The sequence below is a fragment of the Protopterus annectens genome, chromosome 5.part0 (assembly GCF_019279795.1).
Source record: "Protopterus annectens isolate FY-2018-M chromosome 5.part0, PAN1.0, whole genome shotgun sequence".
Lineage (NCBI taxonomy): Eukaryota > Metazoa > Chordata > Ceratodontiformes > Protopteridae > Protopterus > Protopterus annectens.
This window is the reverse complement of record NC_056735.1, coordinates 1,471,332,732-1,471,358,637: the sequence shown is the minus strand read 5'-3', so window position 1 is coordinate 1,471,358,637 and position 25,906 is coordinate 1,471,332,732. Positions and strand designations below refer to the sequence as shown.

Here is a 25,906-nt window from a genome sequence, read left to right as displayed (position 1 = left end):
TCTGGAAGACCACATAAGCAGAAATCTTCTGGACCCACATGAGTGGCAGCTAGACCAAAGAACCTTCACCCTAATAACTCAGAAATGGGGCACCCCGAAGCTCGACCTCTTTGCCTCCCACACCAACCATCAGCTCAGCAAGTTCTACACCAGGGAGCATCACTGCATAGTTTGGAAAGTAGATGCCATATCCTTCCCCTGGGTCAATCTCTCGGACTATGCTTTTCCCCCACTGCCTCTTATCACCAGGGTACTGCTCAAAATAAGGGAGAAAAAAAAACGACAATTCTGATTGCTCCAGACTGGCCTCGCCAACACTGCTACCCACTGCAGCGCAGCCTATCCCCACTGCCACCATGGCATCTCCCTCAGACCCCAACCCTCCTGACCCAGAGGGAAGGAGAATTCATGCATCCCCAATTGCAGACCCTCATTTTGTCAGCCTGGCTTATCCCATGACCGCTGATCAATCTGCCAACCTCAGTAAACAGGTTCTAGACTTTATATGTAAGGCTAGACGCCCTAGCACTAGAAAGTCTTATGCTGACAAATGGAAAAGGTTCTGCACCTGGATTCAGGCTAAGGGAGCCGATAAGGCACAGCCCTCCTTACCTCTCATCGTGGATTACCTAGCTGACCTGCTACACAATGGGCTGTTCTTTTCCTCTATTAAAATTCATGCCTCTGCTATTTCTGCTCATTTCCACACTGAACACCCCCTTTTCTCACACCCTCTGATCAAACAGTTCCTAAGAGGGGCTAGCAAGTTGAGGCCACCCAGAAGAGCACCTGCCCTAGCTTGTGACCTAAACTTTGTGTTGGAAAAGCTCACCCTGCCCCCCTTTGAACCAGCATCTTCAGCAGAGTTAAAATTTCTCTCATAGAAGACAGCTTTTCTTCTGGCCATTACTTCAGCCAGAAGAGTCTCCGAGCTACAAGCACTCGTGGCTGTAGACCCCGTCATCATCTTCCATGCTGACTGGGTGTCCCTCAGGACTAACCCATCCTTCATGCTCAAAGTGGTGTCCAGTGTGGCTACCAACCAATCTATTCATTTGCCCACCTTTTTCTCTAACCCACAAAACAAGGGGGAAATGATCCTGCACTCTCTAGATGTGCACAGACAGCTCAGATTCTATGTAGAGAGGACTAAATCATTCAGAAAGTCTGATCAATTACTGGTCAGCTTTGCTACAGGGGCAGTGGGCAAAGCCATCTCCAAACAAACCATTTCCAAATGGATAACACACTGCATCCATTTTTGTTACAAGGAAAACCTTTCCCCTAAGGGGGTCAGGACTCACTCTACCAGAGCAGCCTCCACCTCTGCACCTTTCCTCAGAAGAGTCCCCACCAGGGACATCTTGGAGGCTGCCACCTGGACATCTGTTTACACTTTCACCAAGCATTACCACCTGCGTATCTTCTCCAAATCCAGGGCAGGCTTTGGCACTGCAGTCTTGCAGGGCATCCTTGCCAGCCCCTAGTCTCCTTGACTGCCTCCACCCTTTTCTTCAGCTTTGGGAATCAACTCGAATGTGATGACTGCAACAGTGAAACACAAAGAACATAGTACAGTTGTGTACACTTACCATAAATGTAGATGTTTGAGTGTATTCACTGTTGCAGTCCTGGTTTCCCTCCCTCCATCCCCCTCGTCTCTCTCTCTCCTTACAAGGAACTTTTTCGTATTTACTTTCTACTGGTGGGGTTCTTCCACCATATCCTGGCTCCCACTTGGGGGCTCCTGACAAGGCAAGAAAAACTGATGTAATGGCTTTGGCTGCCTTACTTTATACTATTGACGACCTGACGTCAGTCCTGAAGTGACAGCAACCGACGCAGAAATACTAAGCCTCTGGTTTTCGGGCCGGCCAAGGGCTACCCAAATTTGATGACTACAGCAGTGAATACACTCGAGCATCTACATTTATGGTAAATGTACACAACTGTACTTTCTCACTTCTCACCATAGCTATCATCGTCATAGCACAAAAAACATGGACAAAGCCAATAATAGGAGAATACAGCCCCAAAATAGGGACACCTTTAATGCTTATCAACTTAATTGCTAGAACAAAAGGTTTTGTTACCATTTATTTTCTGAAGAATATGAAGTCTGAAATTCAAATGTCTGTCATTATTTAGTGAATTCAACCTTCAGTGATTTCTTTGCCACAAAAATCCTGAAAACCACAGATTTTATGAGGAACAGATAAAAAATTATTAGGCATAAATTCACTAGTGGTGGTGGCTATGGACTTTAGGCTCTTTTTACCTTGTACACAATGTACAGGGTTTGAGATTGAGTACCTCTAGCCACCAGGTGTAACACACACACACACACACACACACACACACACACACACACACACACACACACACACACACATACTTCAAGCCAGCAGAAATTTGTATTGCAATGCTTTCTGTTCAACAACAAGTGTAATGGAACCAGAAAATGCTTTCTGTTCAATAGCAAGTGTAATGGAACCAGAAAATGCTTTCTGTTCAATAACAAGTGTAATGGAACGGCTCGCAACCACGAACAGCCGTAATGCAAGCTCCAGAATTACAGAATGTAAGCAGCATTCTGTTCACAGAAAATAACAGCTCGCAACTTATGTGCACTGCAGCCAAAAGATAATGTTTCCCTGCTCTCCATTTGAATACCCGGAATGCAAGCTAAATTCCAATAGGCTGGTAGCACCGACGGAGCTGACATCATCATGCACGTGATGACATCAGCTCAAAGGCAGAAAAAAATAAAATAAAAATAAAAAAAAGCTGAGAAAACTCAGAAATGAAGGAGTGTCACTCGGGAATCATGGCACCCCATTATTTGGATCCCAAAACAATTCAGTAAAAACAAATAATTCCGTGGGAGGTATGAGTGCAGCAGTACAGTCACAGAACAGTAACATGCTGAAACTGTAGAAAATATTCATTTATCCTGACAACTAGACATTGATTCAAGATGGCTAACATGAAGCATCACCTGGTGAAGAGGGAGTGAGTGGGTCCCCAACAGAAGATTTCTGAAATATTTCAGTCATTAGCTGGGAAGGAGAAACAGAATGGATTTCCTTGTAATTGCAAGTATTGGGTGAAAGTTTTATTATTAAAGAAAAAAACAAATTGGAAGACTGTGATCAAGGTAAGAATTATATGCATCAGTAAGGAGGAAAATTATCACAGTCTTGGTGGGGTTAGTAATTTTACTTTCATGAAATAGGTGAAGTAATGCTTCCATCAGAGTGAGTTAAAAAATCAACAGACATTGTTAAGTGGAGTTTAGATCTGTTCAGTTGATGTGGCTCCTGTAGTCATAGGTGAGAAGGGTGTCTTCTAATGTTGCCAGAGAACACCTTTTGGGTTGGTGCTTGCAGTTGATGTTAACTGGTGGAAGATTATTTGACTAGTACCTGGGAAGCTTATTAGTCTAGCAGTTACATAGTGGAGATGTGAGGAGAAGGCACATTTGAGTTCAAGCTGGAACCTAGATATTGGGAGTGGGATATGTGTAAAGTCTATGTGACATGTCATCAACATAAAAACTGCTGTAACATTTTAAGGACTGTGATCCTGAAAGCATTAAGATACTAAATAAGAATGAGGCCAGGAACAGAGCCCTGGGGTTCTTATGGGATAACCTGCTGAGGTCATTTGGACTTGTAATGGCAAGGCTACAAAAGATCTTTCTGATCAGTAACTTAGTATGAATCTGTGAACTTGTTTAAAGTGATGCGCAAAATGTGTGATGCTTCATAATGGTGAGGCAGTTGATCATGTCTTACGGATCTTGGCATAGAAGTTCAGTTGTACCAAATGGATTTAGTTTTCTTGACATTTACTGTTAAAAGCAAGGACCTGAATTGAGTGAAATGTCTTGAGATGATAATCTTGTGTGAAGCTAATGCAGGAGAGAGATGGGTTTGAAGTCCTTATGACACGTTGGCAATATAAATATTGCTGGAACATTAGACTGTAATCTTGAAAGTGTTCATGAAAATAGTAAACTGCAAGGGATCAAGGACAACGCTCTGTGGACTTCCAAGTATAACCTGCTTGGGGAATAGGATTTGTGTTCCCTGCTTGAACTTTAAAGGAGTTTTGACTGGTGCATCTGTGTATTCGTTGAAGATGTAGGTGGTTAACAATAGCATTAATTGTAGAAGAAGGGAATGTTCAACTGAAACTAATATCTTTGATTATATTGGTAAAGACTGTAGCACTGAGTTTCCTGTGTTCATAGGTAGGTACTAGGCTATTGGCCCTAGGGCCTATATAAGCCTAGCCAAAAAGGTACCCTGGCTTTCGCCACCCAAGAAAATTATTTTCCTTTGCCCCTGTCGAGCAGAGCCACAGAGGTGATCCCCAGGGTGAATTTCCTATTTCCCATCCAATCATCAAGATTTTTTCTTGGAGTGCTAATGAGGAGCTTTGTTTGATATAGATAGGTAGTTTGTTCCAGAGTATGGGAAGTCTCTGGGGCAGGAATATATCCCTCCAGCATGTTCTGTTTATTGTGGTGACAAGGTTTAGGTCCCTAGAGCATGTAGCTCAGACGGATTGGGATTTCTTTAAGTGAAGCATAACCAACACCTCTGGGTTTGACGTAGCTTTGTATGTTAGGCAGTGATCACCTCTGAGTAGGCGATATGCGACGGAGTAAAGGTGGAGTTTTTTGAGACGGTCTGCGTAGGGCATCTGTTTGATTCCAGTAATCCTTTTTGTGAGGCAATTCTGCGGCCTTTCCAGTTGTTGTAGATGTCTTGTGAGGTACATACCAAAAAGGGGCGTTGTACTCTGTAATGGGTCTAATGAGTGACGAGTAGAGGGGAACAATGACCTCTCTTTTTCCTGAATGAGAAAACTTTTGTGATGAGGTGTGCCACGTAGAAGAATTTCCTGACTACTGTGGCGATGTGATTATCAAAGGAGAGACTACTGTTAACCTGGGTCTCAAGGTCTCTTATCACACTTTCGATGTTGAGTAGACTACCACCTATGTGGTAGTTCATGGGTACAGAGTTTTTACCAAAGAGGATGACAATGCACTTTTTGGCATTGAACTTGATGCCATGGCTTTGACACCAGGCATCTGTCTCAGTGAGGCCCATTTGTAGGATGTCCACATCATTAGGAGTTTCGATTATGGCTCCTAGTTTGAAGTCATCTGCAAACTTTGTTAGCCAAAGACCTTCTATGTTAGCCTGTACTTCAGGGAAGTAGATACCAAACAGGAGAGGACTCAGGACTGAACCCTGTGGTACTCCACTTGTCACTGGTCTGAAGTCGGATTTGGAGTTTGCTACTTTCACAGTGTGGGTTCTGTCAGTGAGCCAGTTGGCAGCCCATCTTGTGACGTAGGGATTTATACCTAGTTTAGTGAGTTTATCTATAATTCCAGAGTGGGATAATGGTGTCAAAAGCCTTGAGATCTAGATAGGCTATGTGAACCACCTTATCCTCATCTACAGCTTTGGTGACTGCTTCAAAATAAGTCTATCAGGTTTAGGAGACATGATCTGCCTTTTACAAACCTGAACTGGGTGGGGTCCAAAGTTTGGAGATTGCCAATGTCTTTGTAAGTTCCATGATGATACGTTCCATGGCCTTGCAGACCAGGCTCATCAAGCTAATGGGCGGTAGTTCCTGGGGTCTGTGGTGGCTCCCCCTTTGTGGAGTGGGATAACCGTCATTGTGAGCCATTCAGTGGGCACAAAGCCTGAGGTGAGGCTATGATTGAATGTGGTGCTTAGGTGGGGTGCCAGTTCGTTCTGTAGTTCATGTAGAACGCAGCCTGGGATGTTGTCAGGTCCCATAGATGCTGTGTTCTTGGCTTTGGAGTGTGTGGTTTTTACCTGTGCAGCCGTGATTACAGGAACTTTGCATTCTTCCGGTACAGAGATGGGCCCTTTAGGAGATGAGTGGGGGGTAAAGTTAGCACTGAACCTATCTGCCAGGTTGTTGGCAATATCAGTTGGTTCTGTATATTTAGTGCCATTGTCTGAATGTTGCCGTTGAGATTCCTGACATAGCTATAGAATGCTTTGTGGTTGTCGTTAGAATCGCTGACAATTTTGTTTTCGTATCTAGCTTTGGAGGATTTTATGAGGGTTCTCATCTTCTTACTGAGGCTGACCAGGGAGTTTCTCCAATCATGGGATTTTACTGGGGTTTTTTTGCAACAGTTTCTTTCTTCTGTTGTAGAGTTTGTTCATGGCAGTGGACCACCAGATTGGCTTCCTTTTTTGGAGGATAGCATCGTGGTTCTTTTAGGGATTGCACAATCCATGCACTCGTGTAAGTGCTTATAAAGTGCATTTGTGTAGGATTCCTGACATAGCTATAGAATGCTTTGTGGTTGTCGTTAGAATCGCTGACAATTTTGTTTTCGTATCTAGCTTTGGAGGATTTTATGAGGGTTCTCATCTTCTTACTGAGGCTGACCAGGGAGTTTCTCCAATCATGGGATTTTACTGGGGTTTTTTTGCAACAGTTTCTTTCTTCTGTTGTAGAGTTTGTTCATGGCAGTGGACCACCAGATTGGCTTCCTTTTTTGGAGGATAGCATTGTGGTTCTTTTAGGGATTGCACAATCCATGCACTCGTGTAAGTGCTTATAAAGTGCATTTGTGTAGGATTCAGCAGTCGTACCTCTATTGTCCGTCTGCATGGGTGTCGTGAAGTTTGCTGCTTCTGTCTTAAGAAGCGTGAAGTTGGCTTTGGAGAAATTTTTTACGATGGTTTCTCTAATGGGGGGTGGGAGCAGGATATGGATGTCTAGGGTGATTAGCTTGTGGTCGAATCTGACTAACAAGGAATTGACCTCTGGTTTGGAACACCAGCCGCCCATGTTGGTGATGACCAGGTCTAGGATATTGCTGCCCCTGGTGGGGATGTGGATAAGTTGATCCAAGGCGTTGGAATTTATGAATTCCAGAAACCGTTGAGCAAAAGAGTTGGTACATGAGTAGTTTTCCCAGGTAATGGTGAGGTAGTTGAAATTGCCCATTATTAGGGTGTTGGGTTGTACCCTAATATTTTCCAGTGTATCAAGAAATGAACAGTAGGAATCCTGGGGCATGGTGGGGGATCTGTAGCAAGTTACAGTATGGATTGTGATCTTGCTCAGAGTTAGTTGCACTTGGATAATCTCGGATGCATTATGCTGAGCAACTAGCCTGGAGGTGTGGATATCCTTAATGAATATGGACACGCTTCTGCCTTTGGTGTTTCGGTCCAGGTTACGTGGCCGAAAGGTGTGGTATGAATTATAGCCAGGTAATACAGGGATGCTCTCAGGAACCTTGAACCAGGTCTCTGTCACTCCACAGATGTCGATGTTCTCCATTTTAAGAAGTGCCTTGAGTGAGTGCATTTTGAGGTTTAGACTTCTAGCATTACCCTCAGATTTTGCTTGCTTGCAACTGTTACGGTGGTGAGATTGTTATTTAAACGTTGCCTAAAAAAGGCACTTTAGGGGTGGCAAGAGCCTTAGCCAGTATCCGGAATCCCAAGGGTGACAGGTACAGGCCATCTCTGGCAAAGAATCATGGTCTGTCGATCATGTCATCCCAGGCAGATACTGGATCCCCTTAGAATGACACCAGAAGCTTAGCCAATTGTTGAAGTGTTCCATGCTAATTAGAATATAGTTAGTGTTGGCAGAGTGTCGCACTTAAGAGCTGTCTTCCTTTCTGAAACCATTTTGTTCATAGCTTATAGGTTAATACTAGGCTGTCTGCTGCTGTTGGCCATGTACCTTAATATTTGTAAGGTAAACACTTTAAGCATTATACCAAACCCAGCCTCCCAATATGGGAATGAACCTGCGACTTTGGCATTATCAGCATGCAATTGGTGAAGAGTTTAGTGTAATTAAGATGAGATGTGATTTAGGAAGGTACTTTTCTTTCTAGAATTCTTGACAATGGAGAAATACATGATATGGTGGTAAGTTGGAGGTTTTGTTTTGTTTTGTTTTTGTACAGTTTTTATTGTGGATGCCTTCCAGAGGCAAGGTGAAATGCTGCTTGATATTCCGAAGGGGCATCACAAGTTTTTAGGAATTTTGGGGGTGAGCCTGCAGGTCTATAATTTGACAAGTTTTCGTAGACAGCTGTTTGTTTCTTGAATACTTTCATTTTGGTAGGAAAAAATGGGCATGACATTTTTAAAAGTAAGCTTTTAACTGTTTAGCAGTTTGTTTATATTGGTGGCATCAGGTTATCATTTGACTTTCATGCTTTATTTTAAGTTGGTAAAAGCTTTTATTTCTTCTTAATAAGTTACTAACTTCATTCCCAGATCCAGAGGAGCACCTAGGGTGAGGCAAAGCCCTTGGCACAAGATGTTAGGATTTGCAATTGTCAGATCGGTTGGTAGTGCTATACTGACATTCATTTCCCTATCAGCATTTCTGAATGCCAGTACAGAAATGAATGCCACCTCAGGATTGACGCACGTCAGCTCTTCATGTGTGATACAAGTTGCAGCAAGTGGGGATGGCACCAGGTGCCAGATTACCTAGTCGCAACTCTGCTCAAATCCCTTTGAATTATGGAGGAGCCTGGCCTGTTGTGTTCAAATGTAATTTAACTTTCATCTGTGGATTGACTTTATTCCAAGTAGTGCAAAATTCTGTTCAGCAGAAATATGATTTGAGGATCTTAAGAGACTTCCATTATGATGATTAATTTCCTTTTTCACGTGTTTAGCAGTGGGCAGGTTTTTTTTTTTTTTTTAATACACCTGCTAGTAAGTGGAAAGTATTGTAGCCTATAAAGGCAGACGTATGTTTCGAAAATGTCCTGGGCTGTGTCACAGCCGGTTTGCTCAGTGACACAAGTCCTCTTGGCATGGGCTAGTTCAGTCTATAAATTGGTTTTCTGTTACGTCTAAATAATCTAAACACGGAAACTGAAATGTTTTCAGGAGCTTTATTTAACAGAATAGTAGAATGTGACTGCATTACTTCCTGTAAAGAATGTGTGATTATGATTTTTTTTGTTGCTTTTCAGTCCTCTCCCAGCCAATCAACTATTTTTTTTCCTTCACTGGGACAAGAATCAACCAGGAAGGATGTCATTTTGACAGCTGTCAAGGGATGTTTGTGTTTTCTTCTTGTTTTCTCCAGTCAGTAACTACATAAACTCAGCTAGGCATTATGGGACGGGGTATACAGAGGGATATCCATAGAGAATATCCCCTCACTTCTGCAAGTGGCATTCCCTTCAAACAGCCCTTCCATTCCCCCTCAGAGCATGAGCAGTGGTCTCTTTCTTTACCAGGGACATCACACTACCCATCGTGCTCCCAAATGCAGGTGAACTGCTCTCATACCCAAGTAGAAGCAATCAGCCCATGATCATTTACACCATCCCTCCCTGCCTGGCTCCAGCAGTGCCAGGGCTGCTAATTAAACTCCAGTTGCTTGGGTTACAGTACAGCCTCTATCCCTCTGCTACAAAGACCCAGTTATGGATGAATTATTGGAGTAGAGAGCTTTTGTTTATTATTAGTTAGTAGGAAGCAGTCAGCTTTGCCTGTAGCTAAAGTTAGTTGAGTCATGTGACAGTGGTAGTTAATTGTTGTAAGATACCATGTCTCTGGTGCTGTCGTCTGGCTTTTGGTACTGTTACACCAATGTAAGTTAAAATATTCAAATACTAGTATGCTACCCTTAGCTTGTTTGCTGATGGATTATATAAGGCCTTGTATCAGCAGTGGCTGTAGAGGTAAGTGGTGGGTTTTGAAAGATTATAGTGTTAATTTTCAAGTGACGTCTTTTAAGACAGGAGCAAGCAATCCAGCTGTTATCAAATTCACCAGAATCCTTAAACAAGTACTTTCTTGAGTTCTTGAATCGCTAGATTCCACCCCCCCCCAAAAAAAAAATACTAGTAGGTAATTTTTTCTTCATTCTGCTTCATACCTCAGTTGCAGTCTACTTTAACATTCCTCACAAAAAGAAACTGCTGGGGTTTTTTTTGTTTTTTTTTTAAGGAATGAGTGCCGTTATGAAGATATAAAGTGCTAGTACATTGTATAGCATTGCATTTTTAATACTTTTGATGTATAGTTGAAACTGCCTAACTAGATAAACTTTTTTTTTCTTCCTCTAAGGTACAAGACATCCCAAAGAGACCATCTTCGCAGTGCTTATCCACAATAATCTCACCTTTATTTGAAGAGGTCAGTGTATCGATAAGTACTGCAGAAACAAGTCACCCCTGCATTTATGTATTAGCATATTGTACTTTTTTTACTGCAGCTCTTTCTCACTGTGTATATTGCTGTCCTGCAGAATAAAGGTAAGTTGCTTATCAGAAGTGTTAAGGATGTTCACTGTGTGTTCCTACCAGTGCTTTTGGTATGGGAGAGTACCAGGACTATTCTTAATGATGTCTGTTTACTTGAGTAAAGAAAAAACACCAGCTCAAAGGTTCCATGGACAACAAAATTTACACCAACACAAGTTTTCACACCAAACATGCTTTAAGTCAACATTCTGGAAAAAAGCTGTGGTGGCTGTAATACCTGTAGACAGTAAAGACCCATATGATCCAGTTTTAATTCTAAACCATGATTAATAAAGTGTTTGTCTGTAATGGCTAAAAGAATAGCAAAGGTGATCCCAAAAGTGATAGATATGGACCAGTGTGGTTCTGTGGAAGGGAGGCAAACATTTGACAACATTAATAAGCAATGATCCAGAGGGAAGCAGAATGTAAGAAAATATGACTGTTATTGGTAGCTCTTGATGCAGAGAAATCATTTTACAGAGTAAGCTGGAATTTTATGAGTAGGGCAATAGAAGTGTTTGCATTTCCTGATAATAAGGTTAATTAGAAGAATATGTGAGGGTCAGAGGGAAAAATCAAAGTGGGAGGTTTCCTGTCCGATCCGTCCACTGAACAGAGGACCCAGGCAGGGGCATCCTCTTTACCCTTTGTTATTTGCATTGTATTTAGAATCACTGGCAAACAAAATAAGGGACTCAAATTCAAGGATATAATTTGTATGGTGTTCAAGAAACTTTGGCTTTATTTGCAGATTATACTGTTTTGTACCTGATAGAACCAGAAAAGGACATGTCAGTGTCGTGAAATATTCTGAGATAGTTCCATGTTTTTTCAGGATATAAAATTAATGAAGATAAAACAAAGACTATAGCTGTAAACTATGTACCCATATGTGAATTGGTCCAGCAATACCCATATTTATCCGGACATGATAAAAATACATATTTAGGAGTGCGGATTAAAGAGGATTCGGTTATGGCAGCTAAGGATATTTGGGAAGAGCATAAAAGAAAGATAATACAAAAAAATTAAATACTAGAAGCTCTTCCCTATGGATATGGATAGCAAGATACAAGCAGTAAAAATGTTGTAGTCCTTTTAGCTTTATACACAGGTCAGGCATATTTTTGTCATCCAGAGGACAAGTTGTGGACAGTAATTTAATAAAGAGTTTTATTTGGAAGGGTAAGAGGGCAAGAGTCAAAAGGGGAAATTTGATCCTCCCAACAGAAAAAGGAGGTTTAGGATTACTTGATTTGGAGGGATATTTTAGAGCTGCACAGTTAAGACTCTTATACATAACAAGCAGAAAGCTACAATTCAAAGTAGAAAGGGATGATGATGAAGCAAGGGGTAATTCAAGAAATAAGAAACTAATGGGATTTTGGATAGATTCTTAAGGAGAATAACAACAGTCATACAGGATATTATAGTCATAAAGTAGCAGAGTATTTAATAAGAAATGAAGAAAGGAGATTCTGCCAGTAGGGATGCAGCAGTTAGGGGTACAAAGAGTAGGCAAGAGGGAGCTGGAATTTATTGGAGGAATCTGGCAAAGGAACCAGGATATTGGGAGCAAATAATTAGAGAAGAAAAGGTAATAGAATGGGAAGAGGCAAGAGGACATTTGGATTGCAGGTTAGTGATTGCCTTTCCCAGTCAGGAATCAATATCTGAGTATAGAAAAACAGAACAGGCTAGGGGAATCCTAAATGAAAGACCTACACTGGTTGAGTTTTAAATTGAGTCTAGAATAGAAACTGCTGTTAAAAAAGGGGCAATTGATAGGCCATATAAAATATTGCATGGTAAGTATAAGAATCAATAGAGGTCAGAAAAAATTGGGAAGAGAGATTAGATACGCATTTCACAAAGAAATAATGAGAGGACATTTTTTGCTCCCAAATATGCAAATAAATCTAACAGCCGGCCAGGCTACAAAGCTTCGGGGCACCTTCCACCTACCCAAGCCATCAAGTAAGGTCGAGCTGAGCTGATTAAAAAGACAGGTTTGGGCTCCAAGCCCTTCAAAGCTTTCCTGCTGCCGAAGAAAGCACTCCTCTGTGGGCTTTCAGTGGGCAACTTATGCTGTTATTAAGTTTGTTTATTGATTTACTTAAAGCTTAGAGTCCAGCATTTCTTCTTTTACAAGTGTGCTGTTCCTTTGCTGGACACATCAGTTTCCTTTTGGGGAAAAACCTTTCACGTTAAAAAATTGTTTTGTTGTACCTTCCTGTTTAGGAAGGTTGTTTTTAAGTTAGTTTGTGTTGTAACAGACCATCACAAGATTTAACTGTACTTTTGGACGGGAGGGGCACTTTTTTTCCTTTCTGTTTAAAAATTGTTTAAAGTATCATTATGGACCCCACCCAGTTCGGGTTTGTAAAAGGGCAGATCATGTCTCCTAAACCTGATAGCCTTCTTTGAAGCAGTCACCAAAGCTGTAGACGAGGGTAAGGTGGTTCACACAGCCTCTATAGATCTTGCCAAGTATTTTGACACCATCCCCCACTCTGGAATTATAGATAAACTCACTAAACTAGGTATAAATCCCTGTCACAAGATGGGTTGCCAACTACTCACTGACAGAACCCACACTGTGAAAGTAGCAGACTCCAAATCCGACTTCAGACCAGTGACAAGTGGAGTACCACAAGGTTCAGTCCTGGGTCCTCTCCTGTTTGGTATTTACTTTTCTGAAGTACAGGCTAACACAGAAGGTCTTTGGCTAATGAAGTTTGCAGATGACTGCAAACTAGGAGCTGTAATTGAAACTCCTAACGATGTGGACAAACTACAAAGGGCCTCACTGAGACAGATGTCTGGTGTCAAAGCCATGGCCGCAAACTCAGTGCCAAAAAGTGCATTGTCATCCCCTTTGGTAAAAACTCTGTACCCATGAGCTACCACATAGATGGTAGTCTGCTTAACACTGAAAGTGTGATAAGAGACCTTGGGACACAGGTGGACAGTAGTCTCTCCTTTGATAATTATATCACCACAGTAGTTGGGAAATCCTTCTATGTGGCACACCTCATTACAAAAGGTTTCTCATCCAGGAAAAAAGAGGTCATTGTTCCCCTCTAGTTGTCACTCATTAGACCCATTATAGAGTACAACGACCCTTTTGGTATGTACCTCACAAGACATCTACAACAACTGGAAAGGCCGTTGAAATACCTCACAAAGAGGATTACCAGCCTCAAACAGATGCCCTATGCAGACCGTCTCAAAAAACTCCAACTTTACTCCGTCACATATCGCCTACTCAGAGGCGATCACTGCCTAACATACAAAGCTATGTCAAACCCAGAGCTGTTGGACATGCTCCAATTAAAGAAATCCCAATCCCTCTGAGCTACATGCTCTACGGACCTAAACCTTGTCACCACAATAAACAGAACATGCTGGAGGGATAGATTCCTGTCCCAGAGACTTCCCATACTCTGGAACAAACTACCTGTCTATATCAAACAAAGCTCCTTATTAACACACTTCATGAAAAATTTTAATGACTGGATGGGAAATAGGAAATTCACCCCGGGATCACCTCTGTGACTCTGCTCGACAGGGGCACAGGAAAGTAATTTTCTTGTGTGGTGAAAGCCAGGATACCTTTTTGGCTAGACTTTTATAGGCCCTAGGGCCAAGAGCCTAGTACCTACCTATGAACCTATAATTGAAAAACATTTTTTTCTGTGGAGAAATTATGATTGTTTTACTTTTTTGGACTCACAAAGTGTTTCTAAATGCCTTTTACTGTTTTTGTGTGAAACAAATGACTTTTAAAGACACTACATTTTTGCTGGCTCTTGATGTTTATTTTCCTTGGGAACGAGGTACCATTTTTGGCTTGACCATGGAAAAACTACCTATCCCACAATCAGTCTTTCTTCCAGCCACAAAACACGTTTAGCAAACAGCTTTTTCCACCACAGCAGGATAGTAATTTGCCACAGCTATGTGTAGGTGACTCTGCTGGGGCCATAGTTTCTTCCTCCATCACCATAACAGGAACAGGCAAGCAAAAACTGAGGGTAATGCTACTGAGTGCTAGAAGTCTAAATCTCAAAATGCATTCACTCGAGGCACTCCTTAAAATGGAGAACATTGATATCTATGCAGTGACTGAGACTTGGCTCAAGGCTCCAGAGAGCACCCCTGCACTACCAGGCTATAACTCCTACCACACTTTTCGGCCATGTAACCTGGACCGAAACACCAAAGGCGGAGGTGTGTCCATATTTATTAAGGATATCCACACCTCCAGGCTAGTTGCTCAGCATAATGCATCCGAGGATGTAGAAGTGGAACTAACTCTGGGCAAAACTGCAATCCAAATTGTAGCTTGCTACAGATCCCCCACCGTGCCCCAGGATTCCCACTCCTCTTTTCTTGATGTACTGGAAAATATTAGGGTGCAACCAAACTCCCTAATAATGGGCGACTTCAACTACCCCACCATTAACTGGAAAAACTACTCGTATACCAACGCTTTAGCTCAACGCTTTCTGGAATTCATAAACTCCAATGCCCTGGATCAATTTATCCACACCCCCACCAGGGGCAACAATATCCTAGACCTAGTCATTACCAACATGAGTGACTGGTGTTTCACACTGAAGTCAACTCCTCGTTGGTCCGATCCGACCATAAGCTAATCACCCTTGATATCCACATTCCGCCCCCACCCCCATTAAGGAAACCACAGTAAAAAATTTCTCCAAAGCCAACTTCATGCTTCTTAAGACAGAAGTGGTGAACTTCATGACACCCATGCAGATGGACAATACAGTTACAACTTCTGAATCCTACACAAATGTACTGTGTGTAAGCACTTACATGAGTGCATAGACCGTGCTATCCCAAACAGAACCAAGATGCTATCCTCCAAAAAAAGGAAGCCAATCTGGTGGTCCCCTGCCACAAACAAAACTGTACAACAGAAGGAATAAACTGTTGCAAAAGAGAGTAAAATCCCATGAGTGGAGGAGCTCCCTGGTCAGCCTCAGTAAGAAGCTGAGATCCCTTATAAGATTCTCCAAAGCTAGCTACGAAAACAAAATTGCCACTAATTCCAAGGACAACCACAAAGCATTCTATAGCTATGTCAAGAATCTCGATGGCAACACCCAGATCTGCTCTGAGTTACAGCACAAAGGCACGAAAATTACAGAACCAACTGATATTGCCAACATCCTGGCAGATAGGTTCAGTGCTAACTTTAGCCCCATCTCCCTCCCTAAAGGGCCCATATCTATACAGGAAGAATGCAGAGTCCCTCTAATCACAACTACGCAGGTAAAAGCTGCACTCTCTAAAGTCAAAAACACAGCATCCATGGGACCAGGCTATATCCCAGGCTGTGTTTTACACGAACTTCAGAATGAACTGGCTCCCCACTTAAGCACCATGTTCAATATTAGCCTCACATCAGGCTTTGTGCCCACTGCATGGTGTACAGCAACAGTTATCCCACTCCACAAAGGGGGAGTCACCACTGATCCTGGGAACTATCGACCTATTAGCCTGATGAGCCTGGTCTGCAAGGCCATGGAATGTATCATCATGGAACTCATAAACAAAGACATTGGTAACCTCCAAACTCTGGATCCCTCCCAGTTCGGGTTTGTGAAAGGCAGATCATGCCTCCTGAATCTGATCGACGACTTTGATTCAGTCACCAAAGCCGTAGATGAAGGGAAGGTGTTTCACACAGCCTATCTTGACCTCGCCAAGGCTTTCAACACCATCCTCCATTCTGGTATAGCTAAACTCGCTAAACTAGGTATAAATCCCTACATCACAAGATGGGTTGCCAACTGCTTCACTGACAGAACCCCCACTGTAAAAGCTGCAGACTCCAAATCTGACCTCAAAGCAGTGACAAGTGGAGTACCACAGGGTTCCATCCTGGGACCTCTCCTGTTTGGTATGTACTTCTCTGAAGTACAGGCTAACACAGAAGGCCTCTGGCTAACGAAGTTCGCCGATGACTGCAAACTAGAAGCCATAGTCAAGTCCCCAAATGATGTGGACATCCTACAGAAGGGCCTCGCTGAGACAGATGCCTGGTGTCATAGCCATGGTCTCAAGCTCAGTGTCATCCCCTTTGGTAAAAACTCTGTACCCATGAACTACCACATAGGCAGCAATCTACTTAACACCGAATGCGTGATAAGAGACCTTGGGACCCAGGTGGACAGTAGTCTCCTTTGATAGTCACATCGCCACAGTAGTCAGGAAGTCCTTCTACGTTGCACACCTCATTATAAAAGGGTTCTCATTTAGGAAAAAAAAGGTCATTGTTCCCCTCTACTCGACACTCATTAGACACATTATAGAGTACAGCGCCCCTTTTGGAATGTACCTCACAGGACATCTGCAGCAGCTGGAAAAGCCACAGAAGTACCTCACAAAGAGGATTACTGGACTCAAACAAATGCCCTACACTGACCACCTCAAAAAACTCCAGCTTTACTCTGTAGCATATCGCCTACTCCGAGGTGATCTCTGCCTAACATATAAAGCTATGTCAAACCCAGAGCTGTTGGACATGCTACACCTAAAGAAATCCCAATCCCTCCGAGCTACACGCTGTAGGGACTAAACCTTGTCACCACAATAAACAGGACATGCTGGAGGGATAGATTCCTGTTCCAGAGACATCCCATACTCTGGAGCAGGCTACCCATCTATGTCAAGCAAAGTTCTTCATTAGCACTCTTCAAGAAAAATCTTGATGAGTGGGTGGGAAATAGGAAATACACCCCGGGGATCACGTCTGTGTGTCTACTCGACAGTGGCACAGGAAAATAACTTTCTTGGGTGGTGTAAGCCAGGGAACCTTGTTGGCTATGCTTACGTAAGCCCTTGGGCTGATAGCCTAGTGCCTACCCATGAACCTCAGGCAATTCATCATTTACTCTTGATTCCTCTGGTTGTAGCACTTACAGCCACTGTGGACCAGGTGCTAGCCGCATCATCTGTAGCTGCTGGGGGTCTTTTCAGGAGACAGGGCGGTGCTACGTTTGTTGGTCCTGGGCGAGGGAAAATTGAAGACTACCCTGTTTTGAAGACTACCCTGTTTGGTCAGAATGTTGTGCCCATCTTTGGAGATATTGCTGCTGCCATTAATAATACTGTTGGCCCCATTTTTCCTGTCAAAAAGAAGCAGAAAACTAAACATATATGTAGTACTTCTCAAATTTCCTTAGACAGGAGTAGTTTACTGGGTCTGCCTCCTGGTTTAACTCATGCTGTTGATCTTTTTTATAAGTTGGTTTCTGGTAAAAGAAACCATGATACCTCTTTTCCTGAACGGATTCAATATTCTGAATCATAACAGGAAGATGAAGGCATGATGCAGGGTTTTCTTATTTTTCTGAGGACAGCTCAATTTCTGATTCTTCCTATGGAGATTTCTCTTGCACTATTTCCAAAATGTGCCAGTTTTTTCAGTGGGAGGACACTGAGGTTTCTCAGTTCCTTAGAAAATACTGTGAGAATTTGCAGAAGGATTTTCCAGAAACTTCACCCATTCCCCAAGTTCTATCAGCTTTGGAGGATGTGTCTGTCACTGCCTGCAATTTTCCTGATGGCCAGCCTACTGCTCATAAAAAGGCAAATGGAATGTATTAAGTTTCTTCAGTCATTTTAAGTTTTTATACAATCTTCCCACACGTGATACAGCAGCTGTAGCTTTAGTTAATCTTACTATTGCTAAGAATTTAGTTAATTCCAATCCTATTTTTTCTTACAATGGGAAGATTATTGATTAGTATGTGTAAAACCTGCAACTTTGATTTTGAAAATTTGTATTGTCAGGTTCAGATGTTAGTCTTTTCTAATTGTGAAAGTATGAGGAATCAAATAAGTGGAACCAGAAAGATTATTAAAAACAACCAAAATTACTCAAGTAAATCCTACTGAAATGAACAGTCCAAACAGCTGTACTCATAATTCAAAACCAGTGAACGAAACTACTCAGTGTTGAAAAGCAGTTTTATAAATCTGTTTGAAAATCAGTTTAATAAATATATCAGCACTAAACAATAGATTTATTAAACCATTTTTCAACATTGAGTGACTTTGTCCTCTGTTTTGAATCACAAGTGCATTTGTTGTCATTGGGCTTGTTTATTTCACAAGGGTTTACTTGAGTAAGATATGAGAAATGTTTTTTTTCTGCAGTTTCTTCTTGTGAGTAAAAATCTACTTCAAATAATTCAGTTTCTTCCATTGTACAATTCACAACTCATTGTTTATAGTGTGTGTCTGACTATTGATGATAATTCTTCCAAGGGCAATGCTCACTGGTATTGGGTTGAGGTTTCCCTGGCTGCATTCTCATAACCTCCCAGATAACATAAAAAAATTTATTTTAAATTCTCCTTTGGGTAGAGATGTAGATGTTCTTCGTGTTTCACTGTTGCAGTCATCACATTTGGGTTATCTGCTTGCAGTAGCCCTCAGTCGGCCTGATTATCAAAGTCTTGGGTCCTGCGTTGGTTGCTGTCTCATCTTCCATGACGTCAGGTAGTCAGGGGTATAAAGCATGCAGCCAGTGCCATTACATCAGTCTTTCTTGCTGTGCGGTGCCCAAAGCAGAAGCAGTTCACAAGTGCCGGTCGGCTGACTCCTGAAATTTTCGTTTTCGAGTTTCAAAATCGAAGTCTTCAACTAAGCTAAGTACCCCATTGGGGAACCTTTTTCTTGCTCTAAACTGATGTCAGTAAAAGTTAACAATTGTTTTTCTTGTGGAAAACAAATACCTCATAAAGATTTTCATTCGTACTGCATTCCTTGCTTAGGCCCAGACCACTACGTACCTCGCTGTCAGTTTTGTGCCTTATTCAAACCTCGAACTATTCGTTGTCAGTTCATTTACGCTTCTAAATATTTTGGTACTTGGTTTAATTATCCAGAAATGGCTTCAATATGCCACCCAGTTACCGATATTCCGAAAAAATGCAAAGATAAAGACATAGACAGATTGCATAGGTCCAAAGCTGCCGACGACGTTTCTCCTAAGCTAGTCACCAGTTCACCAGTAGTCAGTGAGGCGCTTTCACAGCCCCTGATACCCACTACTTCAGATTCGCAGGCCTCTACTGAGACCCATTCGGAGTCCGGTATGCCACGAGATGCTTCCTCGACTGTGGAACCTGCGGATGTCTCTACCTTGAGTGGGTCCGGAGACGCTGTGCAGGCACTGGCTTCTGAGGGTGTATTCAGGTCTGCTGACTTGCATATTAAACTGACGCCATCTTCTTCTTCAAGGCCTAAAACTCGAGTCATACCTAGAAAACCGACGAGCAGACCGCACGGTCAGGCCCCCTATGCCTAAAAAACAAATAGGTTCATAGGTTGGTACTGGGCTATCTGCCCGAAGGCATATATTAGCCCAGCCACGTTGTGCGGTATTCACCGCCCCTTTAGTAGTTCCCTAGACCCTTGTACTAGCAGCTAGTACCCTTGGCCCCTATCTAGTAGTGCTGTTGGTGTGATCCCCGGTGTGAACTTTCTGTTACCCATCCACTCATCAAGGTTCCTCTTGAAGAGTGATAGTGAGGGGCTCTGTCTTATGTAGATCGGGACCCTGTTCCATAGTAAGGGAAGTCTCTGCGAAGGGAATCTATCCCTCCAGCATGTTCTATTCATTGTTGTGTTGAGATTTATATCCCTAGAGCTTGTAGCTCGAGTAGATTTGGTTTTGCTAAGATGGAGCATGTTCAACAATTCTGGGTTGGACATGGCTCTGTACGTTAGACAGAGATCGCCTCTGAGAAAGCGGTATGCAATAGAGTACAGTCTTAGATTTTTCAATCGTGCTGCATAGGGCAACTGTTTGAGGCCAGTAATCCTCTTGGTTAGGTACCTTTGTGATCTCTCCAGCTGCTGGAGATGTCTAGCCAGGTACATTCCAATTGGTGCATTGTACTCAATAATGGGTCTGATGAGGGAAGAGTAGAGGGGCACCATTACATCCTTAGATCTTGATGCGAACCCTTTCGTGATCAGATGGGTCACATAGAAGGATTTTCTAACCACTTTGGCAACATGGTTATCAAATGAAAGCTGACTATCTACTTGTGTCCCTAGATCCCTTATTTCTTCTTCAGATTTCAGGGGATTACCTCCTTTGTTGTAGTTTATGGTACTCTGTTTTTCCAAAGGGGATTACTACGCATTTTTTTGCATTTAGTTTGAGACCATGGCTTTGACACCATGCATCAGTCTCATTTAGGCCCTTCTGGAGGATCTCCATGTTGGCCGGAGACTCTATTATAGCACCCAGTTTGCAGTCGTCCGCAAACTTAGTCAGCCACAGCCCTTCCGTGCTTGCCTGTACTTCTGAGAAGTATATGCCAAACAGGAGGGGCCCCAGGACAGAGCCCTGAGGCACACCACTCGTTACTGGTCTGGATTTGGACATAGATCCCGCTACTCTTACTTTATGGGATCTGTCTGAGAGCGAGTTTGCGATCCATCTTGTGACATAAGGGTTTATGCCCAGGCTGGTGAGCTTATCAATAATACCTGAATGGGGAATGGTGTCACATGCTTTAGCAAGGTCAAGGTAAGGTGTGTGTACCTCCTTTCCCTTATCTATAGCCTGAGTAACTGTCTCAAAGAAATCCACCAGGTTCAGGAGGTGTGATATGCCCTTGACGAAGCCGAACTGTTTGGGGTCCAGTGACTGGAGGTTCCCAATCTCTCCATTTATGAGTTCCATAATGATTCGTTCCATAGCCTTACAGATCAGACTGGTCAGGCTTATTGGTCGGTAGTTCCCAGGGTCAGTTGTGGCCCCACCCTTGTGTAGCGGGACCACCATTGCCATGCGCCATTCTATGGGCACATATCCTGTGGAGAGGCTGAGACTGAACAGGGTATTAAGATGCGGGGTTAATTCCTTTTGGAGCTCGCGTTTGACACAGCCTAGGACACCATCTGGTCCCATGGAGGCAGTGTTTTTAGCTTTAGATAGAGCCTTGATGTTAAGTTGTCTATCTCGCCTTCATTCTTGCTGGATGGGTTCGGAGCCGACCTCGGCTCCGACTCGGCCACTCTAAAAGCTCGAGAGTTGGTTCCACCGGCTCGAGGCTCCCCTTATATCCCACAGTGCTAGGCGAGAGTTACCTCAGATCTCGTTTGCCGCTACAGCTTCGAGGTTGGTTGCTTCTTGTGTCTATTGTCTGGGGCCTTTGCACCTGCAGGACTCCTGTGCTGTGTGCCATGGCTTCAGCCCCAGGGTCCTGCAGGAAAGAAAAAACAAGTTAATTCTTAGAGGCTTACTGAAGCCAGAGGATTCCCTGTCAGTTTCAACAGGGAAGCCCTCTAAGGCATCGAGGTCCTCGGCTCCGGCTTCTGAGCCGAGACCTCAGGTTGTTCAACCTTTGCCTTTATCGGCTCCGGCTGGAGCCGATAAGTCTCAGTCCACAGTTTCTGTGGCTCCTCGGCTCGGCTGGAGCCGAGGTTATGAGGTTCCGTGTCGGCTCCGACCAGACCTTCGGAGCCGACAACTAGGAAGAGGTCTAGGTCACCATCTCTTGGCTCCGTTCATTCGGCTCCAGGATCTCCCCTGCTGTCTGAACGGAGCCAAAGGTCTCATTCCTCTAGGTCATCAAGGCTGTCCGATCATGACCTTCAGAGGGTAGTGAGTCGACTACTTAAGTCCGAGGCACTAGCCCAGATGCTTCAGAGCCCGACTCATCAGTCGGTGCCTGCCCCGTCCATCAACTTTTCCTCCTTCGACTCTCTTGAGTTCGGAGCCGGGTCGTCGGAACCGAGACTGTGATTGCCGGAGCCGAGACAATTGTCTTCGCCCCGTCGGCTCCGTTTTCTTCTTTGGAAGAATCTCGGCGCCGGACTTCCCTCGTCGGCTCCGAGGGTGAGTGGCATCGGACCCTTGTCCGACCCCGCTCTCCCTCTCTGGGCTTCGGCGCTGGTGAGTTCGGCTCCGACATCGGCCTCGGAGCCATCACTGTCGGTGCCGAGGGGGTTCTTAGCTCCTCGGAGCGGGGACCTCTGGCTCTGCCTGACAGGGGTGCATTCGAGGTCATGCGGAGTGTGTTAGAGCCTGGCTCTACTCCACAGTCGGCTCCGTCCGCCCCTCCCTCTATGCTGCCTCAGGGTAAGTCGACTCACTCCCTCATCCCGGACCGCAGAGAGCCAGCTCCTCAGGAGCCCCCTGTGGGGATTTCATCCTCTTCCGAGGCCTCTCCTGATTTGGCAGAAGAGCCCCCTCGGAAGAGGAAGTGCAAGAGGAAACACATTGACTCACCTGAGTCTATCACGTCAGACACAGATCTGGATGATTCTGAGGGTTCCCCCCGTTCCCCTTCTGAAGATGTCTCATTTGCAGACATTCTGGAGATCCTGAAACAGAGGGGAAATTGGCCAGCCCTCAACCCTTCGGAGGACGAATCTGTGTATCTTGAGGCGTTTGGCTCTCGTCCTTCCACCTCCTGGGTGTCCCCCCCCCCTTCGACCCCCTCATGCAGGTGGTTGCTAAGAAGGCATGGACGGCTCCTGATTCAGTGGACCCCACTCCCAGGAGACCCTCTAAGTTCATCACAGCTCCATCAGACAAGCAATTTTTATCAAAAGGAGTTTCTGTGGATGCTATGGTGGTAGCTGCTGCCACAAAGAAGGAACTGGCTGATCCTTCAGTGCCTGTCCATCCACCTAACAAGGAATCTAGGTCCATGGATAGGTGCGGAAGCGGATGTTCTCCTCAGCGACATTTACCATGCGTTCGCTGAACTACCTGTGCCATTTCACTCGTCTTCAAAGGGACTTGATCAAGGAAGCGAGTGAAATGTTAAAGGATCCTACAGCTGCGGGTTTCCAAGAAAAGATGAACACGCAGCTGGCTACCCTTAATTCCATATCCAACTCCTCCATGCCTCCTCTCTTATGCGGCCGATGGAGCGAGCAGAGCCGCAGGGACAGGTGTAGCCTTACGTAGGCACGCCTGGATGCGGCTATTTTTGCGGACCCTTTCAAGACGTCTTTCACGAACTCCCCTTTTGATGGATCATCTCTCTTTGGTCCTCAAGTGAAAGAAACCCTGACTAGGTGCGAGACTGATGGCAAGACCCTTTCTGCCGCCGGAGTCCGTTTTCGACTCCTTCTAGGCCTTACCCCAAAGGCCAGAAGGGTGGGAAAGATGTGGTTCCGTAAACAATCTCAAGGGACTTCGCCTGACGACAGAGTCGCTTTCCTACCAAAGGCAGAGGTGGGAATAACAATGGTAGACGCCGCCCTAGGGGCAGGGGGTCCGCAGAACCAGGGCAATCGGGAAGCCTTTCCTGACAAGCCCTTTCAGCATCCCTGAGGTGTTGCCCGACTGCCCATCTTCGGAGGCAGTCGGGGAAGATTGTCACTGTACCCAGAAGCCTGGCTATCCCTGACTCAAGACAAATGGGTACAGTCCATCATTTCGAAGGCTATTCTATCCCCTTTCTTCGTTTTCCAAATCAGTCAAAAATCCCTTCCAGATGTTCCACCGCTCAAAGGGATATAGCAGCTTTGGAAATTTCAAAACTGCTTGCAAAAGAGCAATTCAGCCAGTGCCAGCAGACCAACAAGGATCCGGAATCTACTAAGGTTCTTTTTAGTTCCAAAGAAAACAGGGGACTGGAGACCGATTTTGGATCTCAGTGTCTTGAACAAATCAGTCAAGAAAACAAGATTTCAGATGGTCACGCTGCAATCCATTCTTCCCTTTTGGGCAAAGGAAACTGGATGTGCTCTATAGACCTTCGGGATGCGTGCTATCACATAAAATGAACAGACGCTCCAGAAGATTCCTCCGCTTCAGGCTGGGAACCAGTCATTTTCAGTTCAGGGCCCTGCCCTTTGGTCTCACCACTGCCCCCTCGGTGTTTACCAAATGCATGGCAGTGGTAGCTTCTCACCTGAGACGACAAGGATTCCAGGTGTTTCCATATTTGGACGACTGGCTTCTCACAGCTCCCACCAAGCATCTCCTTCTGATGGCCAGAGATTATACTTTTCGCGTTTGTCAAAACTGGGTATTTCAATAAATTGCGAAAAGTCTGTTTTGTCGCCTTGTCGTACTATTACCTACATAGGCGCAAATTTAGATACTATAAACATGTCTGCAAGGCTAACGAACCAAAGGATATCAGACATTCACAAATTGGTGTCACTTCTTCTCAACAACAACAGAGTCAAAGCCAGGTTAGTTCTAAAGGTGTTGGGAATCATGGCAGCGGCCATACCTCTCCTTCCATTGGCCAGATACCACATGCGGATCCTTCAGTGGATGCTTTTACTCAATGGTCATACCAGGAACTTCCAATGTCTCACACCATTATGATCACGCAAGCGTGCAGAAAGCATCTCATGTGGTGGATGTCTTCCCCCCAGCTCCTGTCGGGAAGACCATTTGTTCCACCTCCTCCGGTTGCTACTCTGACAACGGATGCCTCCCTGATCGGGTGGGGGGGCATTATCAGGGCAGGACAGTCCAGGGCACATGGCAACCAAACGAATGCCACTTGCACATAAATGTTCTGGAGATGAGAGCAGTGCTTTTAGCGTTGCAATCCCTTCAAGACTCTCTTCCCTTGGGATCGATTGCAATCCAGACAGACAATATGTCTGTAGTGTGGTACATCAACAAACAAGGCGGAACCAGAACATAGAGTCTGTGTCGAGAAGCACTCAGACTGTGGGAATGGGCGATTTCTTCTCAGCGTTTCTGATAGCAACGCACATCCCGGAAGTCCAACCACATTGCGGACAAGTTGAGCAGAGCTATACTCATGCCTCACGAGTGGTCTCTGAAAGACTCTGTAGTGAGAGAAATCTTTCTCAAGTGGGGTCAGCCTTGCTGCGATCTTTTTGCTACGCCCCAAAACAGCAAGTGCAGAGAATATTTCACTCTATTCCCTTTACCAGGCCAACCCAGCAGGGACGCTCTAGTCCAAGTTTGGCCCGGGACTTCTGTATGCATTTCCTCCTTTCCCACTGATCTCTCAAGTAATACAGAAAGCTATCGCTCAGAAGGCCTCATTGATCCTCATTGCTCCTTACTGGCCTCGACAAGTGTGGTTCCCCTTTCTACATCAATTTCTTTTGGGGCGACCGTGGAATCTGGACCTAGTTCCAGATCTTTTGATCCACCAGTCGGGTCAGTTTCATCGCTCCTCCCTCTCTGAACCTCACTGCTTGGTTCCTCCAATTCCAACCGTAGCCAGGCTTCCTCAATTATCTCACTCTGTTAGAGATATATTGATAGCTTCCCATAAATCTTCCACTCGAAAGATTTATTTGAGTAAGTGGAAACGCTTCTCATATTGGGCACAAGGAAAGGACATAGATCCTTTCACCGCTTCCATCCAACTAGTCCTTGATTTTTTAGCTGAACTCTTCCATGCAGGTTCATCTCCATCTACTCTTAAGGTTCAATTGGCAGCTATTTCTAACTTCCATGTGGGTATTTCTGAATCTGCCCTAATGTCCCACAAACTTTGCAAAGCCTTTTTGAAAGGAGTTTTTCTTCTCAGACCTCCTATAAGAAATCCTCCTTCTCCTTGGGACCTAAATTTAGTTCTT

At 44.2% G+C, this 25,906-nt stretch overlaps 1 protein-coding gene across 1 annotated transcript in view; it reads left to right on the top strand.

Moving 5' to 3' along the window:
- The window catches only part of LOC122802388 (serine/threonine-protein kinase 24), a 1,288,879-nt gene that overhangs the window by 1,169,423 nt on the left and 93,550 nt on the right, over positions 1-25,906 (top strand). Inside the window, exon 9 of the mRNA XM_044072014.1 lies at positions 10,134-10,202. Within this exon, the coding sequence (XP_043927949.1) occupies positions 10,134-10,202 (69 nt within the window). The remainder of the gene's footprint in view (positions 1-10,133; positions 10,203-25,906) is intronic.